This window comes from Prunus avium, chromosome 7 (genome assembly GCF_965620075.1).
Source record: "Prunus avium chromosome 7, drPruAviu1.hap1.1, whole genome shotgun sequence".
In the NCBI taxonomy this organism is placed as follows: domain Eukaryota; kingdom Viridiplantae; phylum Streptophyta; class Magnoliopsida; order Rosales; family Rosaceae; genus Prunus; species Prunus avium.
In genome coordinates this window covers 34579753-34596385 of record NC_142290.1, presented here as the reverse complement: position 1 = coordinate 34596385, position 16633 = coordinate 34579753, and the positions used below count along the sequence as shown (strand labels likewise).

The window sequence follows — 16633 nt, the reverse complement described above, 5'->3', positions numbered from 1 at the left end:
AACCATTGGATGTCTGTTTAGCCTTGAATTGACTTTTCATTTTGGTCTTGAACAACGGCCCCTACAATGCAATCGACGTGACATTGAACCTAATCATTTCACATAAAACGAGAGAGAGAGAGAGAGAGAGAGAGAGAGAGAGAGAGTACTATACAATGCTACTCTCTTTCATTCCTAATTTAATGTTTTCAACTTTAACAGATAGCTGTAATTTTTGCTCCTCAATATCTTTCAAAACCGAAAGCAAACTAGCTCTATACAATTCACATTTCCGTTGTGCACGATCAAGTTGGCGCTCAAGTTTCTGGATTTTCTTGTCCTGCTCATCCTACAGAATTGAATAAGGAATGTTTAGGAATAGTTATAAAAATAAACACCTTACAAAAGGAGTAGGGAAAGCAACAGATAACAAATACATGAAAAAAAGCTTGTTCGACTCCACTCTATATCATATGGAGTAAACAAACTTATATGCATCAAATTTTCCCAAGTAACATTGGCTGTCCAGCATATATTGTCTCTTCCCAACTATTCTTAAAAGTTCTTGAAAAGACAATAAAATCCAATTGTGTGTTCGCATATTTCACAGCATTTGAATTTGAACAACAAAGAGAAAGGTTTAAAAAACAAAATTTAATAAAAGAAAAACAAAATTTTGGCATTTACTATTTTCCCCCTAATATTGTAAGTAAGTGGTTTAAGTGGTTAGACTGGTTAAATAAGGAAAATTACTGAGAGAAAAGAAGGAAAAAGGAAATTTCCTCTCAACAAGTGTAACATACACGCACAAATCCGAGAAACTATTGAATAGAAAAGATAACAAAGATCAACAGCAAATTAAAGATTATCCTTAAGAAAAATGAAACTAAGAACAAACTGACTGAACTAAAGTAGCAGGGAAAAAGAACTGACCGCAGACAGAGTTTCGAAAACCCATTTATGATCACCAATGGTGTTTGATCGACTCCCCAAATGAAATCTGTCGTCTCTTCCAGTTCTACTAACTATAGCCAATCTCCCATCATTCTTCTTTGCAAGAGAAACTCTGTTTGCAGCCTCTTCAAGGGCATCAATAGACACGTTATAAATTTCAACAGTTTTAACCCCTTCATCAACATACTTAAGTGCCTCATGACGCAGATTATTGTATCGTACTGTGAGAGATTCTTGTGACTTATTCAACAAATCGCTGGCACGTTCCTCCAATATGACACCACTCTTGGCGTTCCTTGTCCAACGCTTCAAAATATAATGAGGTGGCAGAGTAAGAACATTTGTCACCCTAAAAACTGTCAAGATGTGTGCACAAAGAAGGCCAGAGAACTCAAACATCTGGCAACTACAAAATGCTTTCATCTCATGAACATTAAATCTAACAAAATATGCTTTATGGCTTTCCCCAAATTTAGACACTTGATATACGGATCCTGCCTCCTCATCCTCATCCTCAACTTTCATTGCCAAGAAAGTTAATGTCTCGACCAACTCTTCTTGAAATTTCATAAACATTTTCCTTGTGTAAAGCCCAGCTGCCTGTTTCTCCATGGGCGAAGGGGTCTTAAGAATAGGAGCAGTGTTTATAGTATCATAATCTGCCTTCACTTCTTTCTCATACCGGCTTTCAAGAGCTTTCTCATACTGCTTAACAAACAGCAGTAGAGTTGTTGATGCATTGACATATCCATCAAAATAAGAGTTCATGCTGTCACTGCGCTGTGTTATAGATATTTCTGCAAAGAAGGTGTCCCTCAGGTATACAGGGACCCACTGCCGCCTATCAGCATATATCAATTGAAGCCATTGATGTTCCCTGAGATCATATTTATCAATTAAAGACAACCAACAAGACTCAAACTCTTCAACTGATTCGGTCAGGTTGACAAATTTATGAAGCTCTGCTTCAAAGTTGGAATGCTCACAATGCACATAGGACAACTTTTCTTGGCATTCTTTAAAGATGTGCCACTTGCAGAAGCGGTGACGGGTATCAGGAAAAACCTGGGTGATGGCCAAGCTAATCACTCGATCATGTTCAGTCGTAATTGAGAGTGGAGGCCGGCCAGACATTGCTGTGAGCCATGTTTTGAAAAGCCAAAGAAACGATGCCTCAGATTCATTTATCAGGAGGGCACATCCGAACAACACAGGCTGTCCATGATGGTTAACCCCTGTGAAAGGTGCAAAAGGCAATCGGTATCGGTTTGACCTGTAAGTTGTGTCAAATGTAACAGTGTCACCGAAGTAAGTATAGTCAGTCCTTGCCTTAGGATCAGCCCAGAAGACATTGCTCATGCACTGATCTTCATCTCCCTGCACAGCAAAGAAAAATGCTGGGTCCTTGGCTTGCTTGTCCTTCAAGTAGTCCAAGAGCAGCTGAGTGTCGCCTCCAAGGGTCCTTTGCCTACTACTCCTCATGTAATTCCTGCAGTCACGCTCTGTGAAGCCAATGTTCTTAATTCCACCATATTCTTTGACGAGGGCAGACATAATCCCTCTGGGGCCAATGCCAGCACCCTGCAAGGTATCGATCAAGGACTTTGCAGCACCAGAGACATGACGATGAGAGCGGAGGCAATGCACCCTTTCAGGAGGAACCAGCTCATGGTTATGTTCCTTGACAAAAGCAGAGACAACCCATTTCCCAGAGTCTTGAATCTTGACTACCAACATGGCCTTACAACCAACTCGGGTCTCAGGCCGGGGGCGCTTGACCCTGCCTTCACGGTCAGAGCCAGGCTTGCCATGCTTATCGACACGAAAGCCCTCCCTAGCACAAACAAAAGACCTCTGGATGATGGCACCATCACGCCTGGAGCGTCGAGACATACTGACACGAGTGCTGAAGCCAGTGCGGCGAGCATAGGAGTTGTAGAAGGCCTTGGAAGCCTCCTCCGATTCGAATTCCATGCCCTCATAAGGTTCAAGGTTAGTGTCTCCTTCAGGGATGTAAGGTTCGAAAATGGCAGCACTACCAACAACATCAGAAACACTAGGAGTAGGAATAGCAGTAGGAGGAGAATCGTGAAGGAGATCATCATGGTCAACAGAGTGGTCAATATCACCCAAACCCATCATGTCAAATTCAATAACATCATTGCCCAAGCTCAATGGCTCAAACTCCATTTTATCAAATGGGCTTCTTTTATTTATACTCTTGCTTAGATTGAACCCAAAAAAAACCTCTATGTGAAATCAATCACCAATTCAATCGTAATTTACAAAGAACAAGAGAAAATGTTGTCCTGCTAATAAACTTTAGTGGGCAAACGAGAAAGCACATAAATTTGATGATAAATGTGAATTTAAGAAGGAAAGCTAGAACCTTGAAGAGAATCCTTTTGATCAGAGAGCATGAAAACCCCCACGAGAGCCCAAAATCTTCACTTGGAGACGTTCAGCAGCGCCCCAGAGTCCGCAGAAACGAAACGAAACGAAAAGCAGCGTAAATTTAACATGCAGGAACAGAGTGAGAGTGTGACAGAGAAAGAAGGGGGGAGTTGGGGTTGTGGGTTTTGGGGCAGATGATTTGGTATTTGACGAAACCTGGAAAGCTTCAAGGACTACCACGTTTCACGCCGTTGGATTATATCCATCCCATCATTCTTTTCAGTTTCGCTCATCACATTTCTCTTCCGTTTGGCAACTCGGATAACCCCACTCCTGCTTTGAACATATGTTTTTAATTCCCACACAAGAAAATATAAAAATAAGGTTTTTTTTTTTCCTTAAAATTGTGTCTTAATAGAATCATGGAGAAATGGTAATTTCACTTACGATTGTTGTTGCTTATGTCTAAAACGATTTTAAAGTTAAGTATTAAGATTTATATTGCAGAGATGTGTTTAGTTAAATTAGCTAAAGCTTAAAGCAGATGTGTTCTCCACTTTGGACCGAGTTTAAATTTCTCTCATTGTAATTTAGATTAAATTAAAGTAAAATATTTTTTGTACTAAAAAAAATTTAATTATAATAAAATTAATTAATTCGAGTTCCACCCCTAAGTATGATTGATTGATTATATAATCTTCTCTTCCCAATGCAAAACTTTTCAAATTTACACTTGAAAATAAATAAAACAGCAAATAATTTGTAACTCAAGTGATTATGAGCATTTATTCATGCATCTTAGGTTATAAGTTCAACTCCCCAATCTTCTAATATCACCCACTTGTATAAATAAAAAAATTAAAAAAAAAGAAGAAGTAAGAATTAAATAAAAATTCAAACAAAATAAAAACCGACAAAGATTAAAAAGGCGAAATATTACTCACATTGTCAGGCGCAATAATTAAGTGCAAAAAACAAAAACAAAATAAAAATTAGTGCAGACGGGGAAAATTTTAAATTCTTTTTTATGCAAAAAGAAGCAGCCAAAAAAGAGGAACACTCATTGGCCGACGTCGTTTCAAGCGTTATAATATCGGAAAGCGTGTTTCCAGAAGTGTGAAATTAATACATCGAATTTCCGGCCAGATAAATTAGAATTAAATCCAAAGAAAATCAGCTGAAATTAATAGAAAATAAAGGAATTAGGGTTTATGCTACGTACCCGCGATTAGGGCACATTTTGAACCTTCGTCTTCTTCAATTCCGAATCAGGTATGGAGCTCTTACAATCCCCTATTTTCTTTCCCCAATTACTGTAATTCTACATTTCTTCTGTTTTACGGAAAAAAAAAATTGATATGATGATATTCGAGACGGCCTGAAAATGTCAATTCTAAATACAATCGTAGAAATTCGATGCATTAGAAGCGCACAGTGGTAGATTCTACTTGTGACTGATTTGATTTTCTGTTCCTGCGTCTATCCCTACTTTTCTATTGTTATAAAAAATTAAGTTTCTTTTCTAAAGGGCCTGCGTGTGTGTTTCTGCTCATCTTTTGTTTGTTTATTTATTTGTTCGTTGTTTTAGTTCTCGTTATGAATGGAAAATTTACTATTGTTAAACATAGGAAATGAGTGATACTGAAGAGAATGAGGAATCTGTGAAAAACGTGCCAGTTGCTGCTGTAGATAATGGGCAACCAGAAAATATTCAAGAAAGTGATCATAATAAGCAAACCAATTCTCCTCATTCTGGAGAATCTGAGCCCGTCCAGGACACCCCAAATCCTGCTGAAAAAGTAGAAGTTCTACCTGATAAGACCGACATTGAAATGACCGCTGATGGTAAAAATAATGTAGAACCACAGTCCAATTCACCCCAACCTGATCAAGATTCACCTCCTCCCTCAGTACCAAGAAATGATGATGACCAACAATTAGTCAAGCCTGATACTGAACCCTTGAGTGGCGATGACCAACAATTAGTCAAGCCAGATACCGAACCCTTGAATGGCAATGACCAACAATTAGTCAAGCCAGATACCGAACCCTTGAATGGCGATGACCACCAACTAGTCAAGCCAAATACTGAAGCCACAGCTGATGCCAAGACTGAAGCCCAGGATTTGCCTCAAAGTAATAATCATGGGTGTGAGGATGGCGACCCTGTTTCCACAAGTCATTCAGAGACTGCTGAACCCACTGTTGGTGTTAAAACTGAAGCTTCTCAAGTTCCCGAGGGTGAGTCTAGTAGTGCTGTTGGAGATACTGTAACAGTGAGTCATAATGAACATGTTACGCCTCATGCTGGATCTTCTGATAGAAAAGCTGATACTGGGAGTGGAGAAGAATTGAAGAATAATGAAAAAGATATTACTACGCCCAAAAATAATGGAAACCCAAACTCGAAGGGCTTGTTTCTTTTGGATGACAGCCACATGTCTGAAGGTAATGATTCTGGGACAGAAGAGGAGCAATCAGCTTTCATGGCGGTGGTGGAAAATTTCTTTAGGGAGAGGAGCATGGAATTTAAACCTCCTAAGTTCTATGGAGAGGGTTTGAATTGCCTTAAGTAAGTTGATACTCATCACTTTTACTGATATATTATTGTTTACTTATAAATTGAATGTTATTTATTTTGGCTAATGTTGAACTTTTTACTGGGACAGGCTTTGGAGAGCTGTGACTAGATTGGGTGGCTATGATAAGGTATGGATTGATTTTTAATCATAATGATCTACATATTAGTATATGAAAAATGACTAGTACAGAAGTTATAAGAGACCTAATAATTCAAATTATATATACAGATATGTTAGGAGTTTTCTTTCTCCAGAACCATATTCTTTTCTTGTTACAAGCATATATATGACTGGTCTACTTATGGATAGGTTACCTCAAGTAAGTTGTGGCGGCAAGTGGGAGAAACCTTTAAACCTCCAAAGTAAGGAACAACATATGTTGCATATATAGCTCCATTATTGTTTTTTCTTTTTTTCTTTTTTGGTCAGCGGCTACATTATTATTTACTTAATGCAAAGCCCATTATTTGGAAATGTGGACTAATGGCTATTCTTTTGTATCAATGGCTACTTTTCATTTTATTGCGGATTAGTTTTGTGTCATATGTGAAATTTTAGATGTACTGATAGTTTGCCTTAATTCTCTAAGAGAAGATAATATATACTGCTAATCATGAGTACTGAAATTGGGATTCTTGTTTGTTATTTGTAAGGGTGTTTATATCTGTTTACTATGCATGCTATTGTGCAATGAAACTCCCTACCAAAAACAAACAAAAAATATTGATAGGGGAGACATGATAAAAAAACTGTGCTCCTTTGAGTGAATGTTCTTTTGTTCCGATTTAACCCCATCATGATTTTCTGTCATAGCAGCAAAGAAAAAAGGGTTGGGGTGAGGGCGTGGGTTTTAGTGTGTTCCTTTGAGTTTTATTTTTTTCTCCGATTTAATCCTATTGTGATTTTCTATCTTAGTGGCAAAGAAAAAGGGTCAGGTGAGGGAATGGGTTTTAGAATGTCCAACGTTGTTTTACTATGTATTAAAAGATATTTGGGTTTCTTCTTCATTTCCACTGCAGGACATGCACTACGGTTTCATGGACGTTTCGTGGCTTCTACGAGAAGGTGTGTGTGTGTGTGTGCATCTTTGTTATATATTCTCCGTAGGCTAATTAGCTTCTAACATGTTGCTACGAGTGCATGACTGCCCACCTGTTTAAATTTGATGTTGGATCAATAAACATGGTTTCAACTTTAAGCTAATGTAATTATTGACTGGCTTGCCTGCTATGATTGGGAACTTTTAGCCTGAAGGCCCAAGCATGGTCTGCCCATCTTCTTGATGGTTGACCTTGTACATGCGTATATGAGGGGCCTGTGTTGGAAATTAATTTCGAGAAGCTTCTAGTACATTGCTTTATGCCCCTTCTGGTTGCCTCAAGATAACCCGAGTCCACTGTTTCAACTCTCTGTTTAACCGTAATTTGTATCTTCCCCAGTATACTAGATCATAAAGCTTATATATTTAAATTTTGTTATTAATTATTGGTTTTTGTTGTTGTTTTTCTTCAGGCACTCCTAGATTATGAAAGGCATAAATTTGGTACGGAGCCCAGTGTACCAATCTCTTCCCAGCCAGAGCCTATGAATATTGATAACCAGGTAATGTTTTGGGTATTACCGTATGATATGACTTTGTAGTGTTCATTCTTATCCCTCCTAGATGGCATGTTTTATGCCACTTTGTTCCTCACATGATTAAATATCCCTTTGAATGAAAATGGTTTTCATTTACTGCTGAAAACAAATGGATAAATTATTATTGAAGGTGCATGCAAAATTTTTAACTGAATGAACTATCACATGTCAAACTTGAAAGTTGGTGTTGTTAGTTGCTAACCATTGGCTTTCTTGAATGTGGCTAATTTGTCAGGTTTTTGTGGGTAGGTTCTTGCTTACGCAATCTGAGATAAGCATGTGAACTTGTTTTATGTTTAACATCTGTGACATTACATTGGCACTAGGATGGCAAATTTCATAGTTTGGGGAGCTCTCTGGCTGACCATTTTAGTGTCAAAATGCTGGTGAAATCAGATACTTAGTATAAAACCAATCAAGCTTGATATTCCAGGGCCCTTAGGGTAAGGATTTTAACAGAAATGTTTCACTTCTCAGATCTACATAAAATAAATATGAAAGTTATCCTTAGTTCAATTTTTAACCATTCTGATTAGGGTCATTTCTTTCTGGGTGAATTTTTTATTTTTCTGATAAAACTTCTGTGGTGATTCAGCCTGCTCTCGGTTAAAATATAGAGATTATATGATTACAAGTGTTGAATTGAAATTCCAAAAATGTTTCAAGTTGCAATTGGCTGTGTTCAAACATTTCGTAGTCCCGGGATTTTTGGTCCAAAGATGCTCAACCTGTATTATTTGCCACTTTTGGTTTCTCTTTGACCACAATAGTTTTTTTTAACTCTCTCTCTCTCTCTCTCTCCCAACACTTATGCATGATGATGGTAATTAGGCTTCAGGATCAGGCAGAGCAAGAAGGGATGCTGCAGCACGTGCCATGCAGGGTTGGCACTCACAACGTATCCTTGGTAATGGTGAAGTCAGTGACCCTATTATAAAGGTCTGGAAAATATTAGGATTTTTGCTCTCATTTTGTTATGTGTTTTTCATTCTCTCCATGTAGAAGTCAGTTCTGATATTATTATACCATCTCTTCTGTTTTTTTAGGATAAAAATTCTGCTTCTTTGCAAAAGCGTGAAAAACAGCTTAAAAGCATCGGTATGCCCTCTTAGTGGAACTGGCGTCCGTTGTACTGTTATATTTGGTATATAATTTTTCACCTCAGATGATTTTATATGTTGACTTCAGGTTTACTTAAAAGAAAGAAGCCGCCTTACGTGGATCATGTGGTAAAAGCTGCACGTACTAAAGCATCTAAGTCACAGTTGAGATTATGTTAAATTTTTATTTCACATGTATATATTGTGAAGTGTTTCAGTGGCAATGTACACAGTTGACATTAAATTAAATTGTTAACTTGGCTTTGTTTTGTGTGTCTGTTCAGATTGGATGCAGATGTGGTTGATCTTGGACCTCCAGCAGATTGGGTGAAGATCAATGTGCAGAGAACTGTAAGTTTCCACAGCACATGTTTGAACTTTGTACACGAGGAAATATAGATTGTGAAATTTTTGAGGACCAACCCAATATAATGATATTTGTCGTTTTTGCAGAAAGATTGTTTTGAGGTCTATGCTTTAGTTCCAGGGCTTCTACGTGAGGAGGTAACTACATTTTCCTGAATTCTTGACCCTTTTCTCTTTTCATCAATTGCCTTTATTTTGTAAAATCAGAGAATGAAGGAACCTGCTAAGCAGCCTCTGATAACTTCTCTAGGCTGTTTATTTGAGACCTGTTAGATTCTGCCTTCATAGAGTACATCTTTGCATATGAAGGCTACTTTGGTTGTGCATCCATGATCAACTTTGGATTTAGTAACCATTAAATGGGAAAAGAGCTCTAAAATGTAATCAATGATTTCAAAATTGAGCTGAGACCTCAAATAAGATCAGTTTTAGTTATCATCAATCTTGGTATTCTGTATGATGTATATTAAATGAAAGTTTTGTGTTTCCGCAATTATATTCCTTATCCTGTTCTTTGGGAAATAAATCTCAGGTGCGCGTTCAGTCAGATCCAGCTGGGAGACTGGTTGTAAGTGGAGAACCCGAGCATCCTGATAATCCATGGGGTGTCACACCTTTCAAAAAGGTGAATTCCTTTTAACTTTCCTCTTTTGGGTTTAGAGTTACGAAATGTGCGAAAGAAATTATGTTTGAGGGTGCGTGGTGCACAGAATATTACTGTTGTAACCAGCTAGCAGTGTGATTATCAATTTATCGTAACTTTTTACTTTCCTCATGTATCTATTGGGCTTCATATTTTCACTTAGCATTTGTTTTTCAGTTTTTAGCTTTTGTTTGAACTCCTAAACTGCTATGATTTATGGGGGATTTGGCTTTCTGTGAACAGGTTGTCACCTTACCATCAAGAATTGATCCACACCAGACGTCAGCCGTGGTCACTCTGCACGGACAGTTGTTTGTTCGTGTTCCGTTTGAGCAGTCGGAATAGTAACATGTCAGGATTTCCATCCTCGTTCTGCCCCTATATTGACCATGAGGCTCTTCTGTAGAAATTAGACATTCTACCCAACCCTAATCAGGCCAAGTTAGCTGGTTTAGTTGAACATCTGGACCTTAATGTTGACTAGATTAGTACAGGATATAACCCAACCTTTTGGTGTACTTAATTACCAACGTGTTCAGTTTAACCTAACCTTTGATGTTACTTACCTAGGAATTCCTTTTCTTTATTTCATTCATTTGCTTGAAGATGTGTTAATATTATGTTGGATAGATACACGTGGAGCGCTCATATTCGGCCAAGTGGCAAGTCAAATTCCTGGTCTTCAAATTAAACTTAACTAAGTTTTAATACAACCACACAAATGAGGGCTCCAGTTGGTTCAATATCGAAAAGCATGGGCTAATTGTTGGGCTAAGATTAGGTTTGGAATCACTTTAAACTTAGCGAACTTAACTTATTTGCAACAATGGTATTCGACACCATCTGCGATAAGCTCCAAAGTATATATTTCCTTTGAACTGAGTTAATGCGCCTTGTAATTAGAGGGTATTGATGAGAAAGCAACGAATTACATCACTAGTCACACATTTCTGACCTAATATACGGAAAATAGTTTCAAATATGAAGATCCATCATGTCCAACTGAAAGTTGTCTTCTTTCTGATAGGTGAAGGAGGGTCGAAACACAAGACCTCGAGTGGATGACTAAGCGCACTTAACAACAGTTAAACAATCTCCTTAACAAAAAACTGTCTTCTTATGTTTCATTGGTGATTGATGAATAAAAGTAATAGATTTATAAATGTAACAGCCAAAAAATAATAATGATTACAATGAAACGACCCCATCTTGAAAGGGTGTTTAGCAAGGCAAAAGAAAATGCCGTTAAAAAACAACAAAATCTTGAACAGGTTGTAAAATTGGTGATTGAGATCCTAAAAATAGTGACAATAGACCTTCACGGACTAGTCACCATTGATGCCAAGTCCAACTCTTCATCAGAATCAATCACTTCTTCAAAATTGTAAAAGGCATTCGCCTGCAATGGAAACTCCAAGTGAGTAGGAAAATATTTTTAACAGAAACATTTGGCTCCAACATGAAACCAAAACTTATCATCGATTTACAGAATCATAGGTCACTGGTCAGTAATAGCAAATACCTTTGGTCTTGGAGTAATTGCTTCAAAACTGTGAAATACAGGAGTATCGAAATTAGGGGGTCCCAAAACAATGTAAGCCCCTTTATTTCTGTACCTCTCCTCTGTCCCCTGCATGGCAGGCAAAATGATATTAAAAGATGATGCAAGAACCGATATAAACCTAGAAAATGCTAAACCTCTGTAGTTGATTTACCAAGAAATACAACGTTAATTTATGCAGAATGTGAAAAGTTATATAAACAATGTCATAAATTGGTTTAGGTTGGAAGTCCTTCAGCACCAGGGTTTAGCTTTTAGCTACATTCTGTGTGATCATTAATGCTGATCTACTGTGCATAAGACTAGCACTTGACTTCGTTGTCATTGTTACTTCAATTTTTTGTTAAGCACTAATTATCGTACCTTATATGTAAATAAAAGGTCTAGAGTTTTACTCTAAACAGCTTCCCACCTATTCTTAGAAAAGATAACACAATCATAATGATCAACTGGTGATCATAATGCAAAACAACATAACAGCCTATTATGTAATTAAGGTTCTAATGTCCCATGGAAATGGAAGCAAAATAATCCGGAGTTAAGAAAGGATCATACAACTCAATGGAGATGGAATATCTACAAACATTCAATAGCCATAAATTCTGATGCACAAAAACACATTCCACATGCTGCATGACATACACAAAAGCCCCATTTTGAACGAAATGTTTCACAGCAGAAAGTTCAATTATCAATTGGGAGCCTAAGGTTTGTGGTCAAAAAATTACGTTATCAATTCATATTAAACAAAAAGGAACTCAAACCTCCCAACATATTGACGACTTCATTGACAAAAATAGCCAGAAGGAAAGATGCATTCAAAGCGTGGTGTACAAGAAAAAGTGTTAACAGTTTCTTAAATTTATACAAGGAATTCATTCAAAGGATCCTGCACAAACCTGAAATTGTGGGTAGTCTGGAGCACTAAACAAAGTGATGAGCTTTCCTGACTCCACGATGTGATCAATGGTGTACCCTTCATCCATTCCACCAAGACCTGGCCTCTTTTCCCGTGCATCAGGGCCTTCATGTGATCTGATAATCAACTGTGATTTTAACAATATGGAATAACCCAAATTTTAGTATTGCATCTCATTTGTGATTGCTAGTTGTGCAAATACAACATACAGAAGTAAAGTAACAAGAGAGTATAAAGAAATCATCTAATGCATAGTGTGACAAAAACAAAATTCAATAACCCCTCTGCAGTTTAGAACCAGTACAGCTGCTAGTCATTTGTAAAGAAAATTAGACAGATTTTTCCTCAATTGGTAAGATTTTAACCAAAGACTCGAACCTCACACGCCATCTACTTATTGAGCCAAGGCCTAGGTGGTTAATAACTATCAAAATAATAACAAACCCAAAAGCACCTGCATGCTAAAATCCTTCATAAGTAAGCTTTAATTGTCATACATGTAACTAGAACATATGAAAAGACCCGGTGGTAATAACTTTGTCATCAACATTGTATTAGGGTTGGAACTTGGAAATTGATCGTCCAGCCTATATTATCTTCACTAACCACCTTGGTAGTTGGTATATAGGTAGTAAACGCTACGTTAAGGATTGTTTATCCGTCAGAGTTAAATTGAATGACTTACCAAACTTGTAAATCCACATTTGAATATAAACAGTTATGGTAAATTCAAAGTCATAATTGGAAAATTAGTTATCTGCTAATTGCTATCCAATCCAACCATCACTGCACTTGGAACAATAAATAAGCAAAATTATTCAATAGTATTGTTCTGAAAAAAGAAATGTGGTTTGTTTCTAGGTTTCAATTAGAGCACACCAGTTATAGCAGTCACATTACATTATCAATGGAATGCTATATTTTTAAATATCAACAAGTAACTGTGCAAGTAAAGTATCATTCAATTGCCGAAACATTAACAATGATAAGAAATGTAAATTCCAAATCTTGATATTACCTTCAGTTGAAATTTTTTCAGAAAGTTATCAGTGCAGTCAGGTCCCCAAAGTAGACCAATGCCTCTCTCTTTATTTGGAGAAAGGCCGGGAGTCATGGAGGGATCCGACCAGAGCACGTCACCGGGAATCAAGTTGGAACCTTCCCATGGAGGATCAAGAACTGATCGTCGTGCCTTGTTTAGTTCTTCAAAAGAGCCAATAGATAATGAACTTGGTTCAGGATTGAAAGCTATCTTACGATTCTTCTTTCCCTTTGATCTCTTGGGGGTCGCAGGCATGTGGCGAAATATACCTCCATGTGCAGTATACACATGTTTCCCAATGATGGAAGCCAAAGGAAGACCTTCAAAGCAACCAAGACATTTCCGGTACACATGCTTGCCTCTATCACTATATTTTGTAACCACTTCCTTCTCAAAACCATAAACAGAAGTGCAATACTTGGATTCGTGATTTCCTCTCAAAAGATAAACAGTTCTTGGAAAGAACACTTTCCAAGCCAATAAAATTAAGAAACTTTCGAGACCCCAAGCACCTCTGTCAACGTAATCGCCATTGAAGACAAAGAATCGATTTTCTGACGGAAACCCAGCATCGTGGAGGAGAAAAAGAAGGTCGTGCAACTGACCGTGAAGGTCTCCAACGACGACGACTGTGGATTCAGAGCCTAAGTTGTCAATGGCAACACAATTGGGCTCTTTGTGGAGGATCTTGGAGGCGCAGAGGACCAAACTATCAAAAACCTCGACGGGAAATACGTCTGGCAATTGGGTGGGCTCGAGATTTCTAGAAGCCCAATCGAAAACGGACATGAGGTTTCGTATCCAGTTGAGGCTGAGCTTGCCATCGGGAGGCCAAACAATTGGGATTTCGAGCTCAGTCGATGGTGGTGATGGGTTGTCTTCAGAGTTGGTGACGATGGAAGACGATGAATCGAAGACTGGGGGTTCTGCAACTTCTGCTGCTGGTGCTCCAGCAGATTGGTGATCTTGGGGTGTGAGAAGTGGAGAAGATGAAGATTGCGATGCAGATGCTGCTGCTGCCCTTTCTGTATCAGAATTGCATGACATCTTTTTGAAGATCTCAATAATATTTTTTTCTCAAACCCTAACAAATACAAATTATTATGAATTTATGAATTTATACTTACATAGATACATTCATCAGCCAAATTTAGCAGCATATAAAACAGAGTGTACTGCACTTATTCTAATTATTCACTTCCAGTTTTACACACAATTTTTATTTTTATTAATATTTTCTTTTTTCGTATTTGTCGTAGTGCACAGTGACGTACAGTTCGCTAATTCACAGTTAATTTGTCAAAAAAATAATTAAATTGAGAGATAATGGCCGCTTCAGCATAGAAAATACCCGCGAAACGTCCAAACTTTGCTGAGTTGGTGTTGTTTTTTCTGTTTTGTGCTATTTAAACTCAAAAAATTTGATCTTCATATTTGGTATCAAGGCCTCTTTACAATTATTTCAGGTAACTTTTCGGGCCATATTGATTGGTCCTAGCCAAATCCGAGTGTCGTTTGTGCTAACATTGAGAAAATTTGTTTGGTGTGACCGTCATCACGGATTATACCAATTTTCAATCATATTATAACACGTATTTTTTATTTATTAATATCATACCCGATCAACAACACATCAAACATATTATCTACATCATGACGGTGTGACAGACACATTCTAATTTTATTTTCCAGAGGCAAGCCTGGTCCGATTTCAATTGGGCTCGAAATATTTTACTGGCCGAGTCGTAACCCAATAAATTTGTAGAAATATGGCCCAACATATGATTGAATGGACAGGCCCAATTTGGCCGAGCTCAGTTTTTGGGTCAAATTTATCTTTCAATATTAAATTAAACTTGATAGGTACTTAAACACTAAATTTTAAGTTCTTCAAATAAATTAAACAAAACGACTTTGATGATGTAACATAAGTTTAAATATACAATTTTAAGTTTTCAATTCAATGTCACATAAACAATTGTGATCAAATGAAACACATGTACTTGTTATATTAATTTTTTATTTTATTTTTCTGGAATGGTAAACAGGAATGGAAGAGAAGAATTTAGCAACTTGATTGACTGGGAGTCTCTCTTAATTTAAATTTGTGTGATATATGATGAGCCATTTGGAGCTTGTGGTCGCACGCCACGTCAGTCTTGATTATTATTTTAACAATATTTTTTCTTCTTCTAATCTTCTAAATCTAAATGGGTTAACGCAACATATTTTTCGATTCCCATCAGCCACCTTTACAAACTTGAGAAGTTCCAACGTTCCTGGAGAGCCACGACACCCCTCTCCCAGTCTCAAAGTCTTCACCAAATTCAAACCAGTTTAAATTAGTGGCAAATCCACAACCACAATGTGGTTGATGTTAAATTACGTGTAAAACTCGTTGTTATAAACAAATGAACAACTCGTCACATATTAATTTATTTGGAACGAGAAAAGTCGTGCATGAGAGAAGTCGATAACATAGAGACACGTAATTGAAATTAAATCAATTTAATTCATAATTATTCGGATATTAATTTACAGTTTTATGTATTTTATCTCCAAAACATACCATAATATAAGATAATGCATATATTAATGGTGTGAAAAAGCCTACAATTCGCATTCCAATTCCCGTAGGAACTGGTTTCCAAATTTCCAATGGCTCCTTTTCATGATTAAAAATAGTGCCTTGACTTCCCATGCACACGCAAATCTATATCTGTTGATTCTTGACCAGCTAAAGGACGTACCCTACTTTCCATTACCTAGAAATTAAAAGCTTCATATGCATATGCTGAAAACTTTGAGAAGGTTGATAACCAAACAAGGAAAATGTGAACAATTTTGTCCCCAATTTTGAGATCATATTTAGAATTTTGGAAAGAAAAATTAAAATACAATGTTGATAGATAACCTTTGGTCTTTTTATGCTACAACTTTAGATTAAAGAAGTTAGTGTTAGTCACAAAGCAGCCTTGTGACTAATTAGTAATGTCCTTGTGAGATAAAATTAATATTATTTATCGAAAAACCCTAATGAAAAAGTTAACCACTCTACCAAAAAAAGACATTTCAGAAGTCAAACTTGGTTAGAAACTTAGACCACGATATTAGATTAGCAATTTGCAAGGGGTTTGTCCCCACAAATCACTCATGGAAATCAAACTTTGTCTAATAATTTGGCTACTTTAGTCACCTAATTTGAAAAGGGGACACTTGGGTTTCCTCTTTCTTTTGTCCCCTATGGACCTCCAATACCAATTATTCAAAACTTAGCTTTCTCTGAGTGCACATAAACAAATGTATAACCCAAGTCACATCTACATTGTAAAACCTACACCTCTCTCTCTCTCTCTCTCTCTCTCTCTCATGCATACACATATTTAAGATTCCACAGTGCACCCAATTGACAATGCCTTCCAAAAGTCCAAAACACTCCAAAGACCACAAATTTC

At 37.2% G+C, this 16633-nt stretch overlaps 3 protein-coding genes across 3 annotated transcripts; 1 reads left to right on the top strand and 2 right to left on the bottom strand.

The window, feature by feature from the left end:
* Positions 1-62: 62 nt before the first annotated feature.
* On the bottom strand, positions 63-3612 carry LOC110748890 (protein FAR1-RELATED SEQUENCE 5-like). The gene is made up of 2 exons (XM_021948859.2): positions 913-3612; positions 63-328 (listed from the first exon to the last, which is right to left on the bottom strand). The coding sequence occupies exons 1-2, from the start codon at positions 3121-3123 to the stop codon at positions 149-151; spliced, it is 2391 nt and encodes a 796-aa protein (XP_021804551.2). The 5' UTR covers positions 3124-3612; the 3' UTR covers positions 63-148.
* Positions 3613-4439: 827 nt separating this feature from the next.
* Positions 4440-10261, top strand: LOC110748907 (AT-rich interactive domain-containing protein 6-like). The gene is made up of 13 exons (XM_021948882.2): positions 4440-4599; positions 4956-5899; positions 5997-6036; positions 6219-6271; positions 6929-6974; positions 7422-7511; positions 8379-8486; positions 8594-8645; positions 8736-8811; positions 8932-8998; positions 9101-9151; positions 9546-9638; positions 9900-10261. The coding sequence occupies exons 2-13, from the start codon at positions 4959-4961 to the stop codon at positions 9999-10001; spliced, it is 1719 nt and encodes a 572-aa protein (XP_021804574.1). The 5' UTR covers positions 4440-4599; positions 4956-4958; the 3' UTR covers positions 10002-10261.
* Positions 10262-10754: 493 nt separating this feature from the next.
* PP7 (serine/threonine phosphatase 7) lies at positions 10755-14356 on the bottom strand. The gene is made up of 4 exons (XM_021948908.2): positions 13155-14356; positions 12117-12263; positions 11179-11286; positions 10755-11055 (listed from the first exon to the last, which is right to left on the bottom strand). Exons 1-4 carry the CDS (start codon positions 14223-14225, stop codon positions 10975-10977), a joined length of 1407 nt encoding a protein of 468 aa, XP_021804600.1. The 5' UTR covers positions 14226-14356; the 3' UTR covers positions 10755-10974.
* Positions 14357-16633: the final 2277 nt, after the last annotated feature.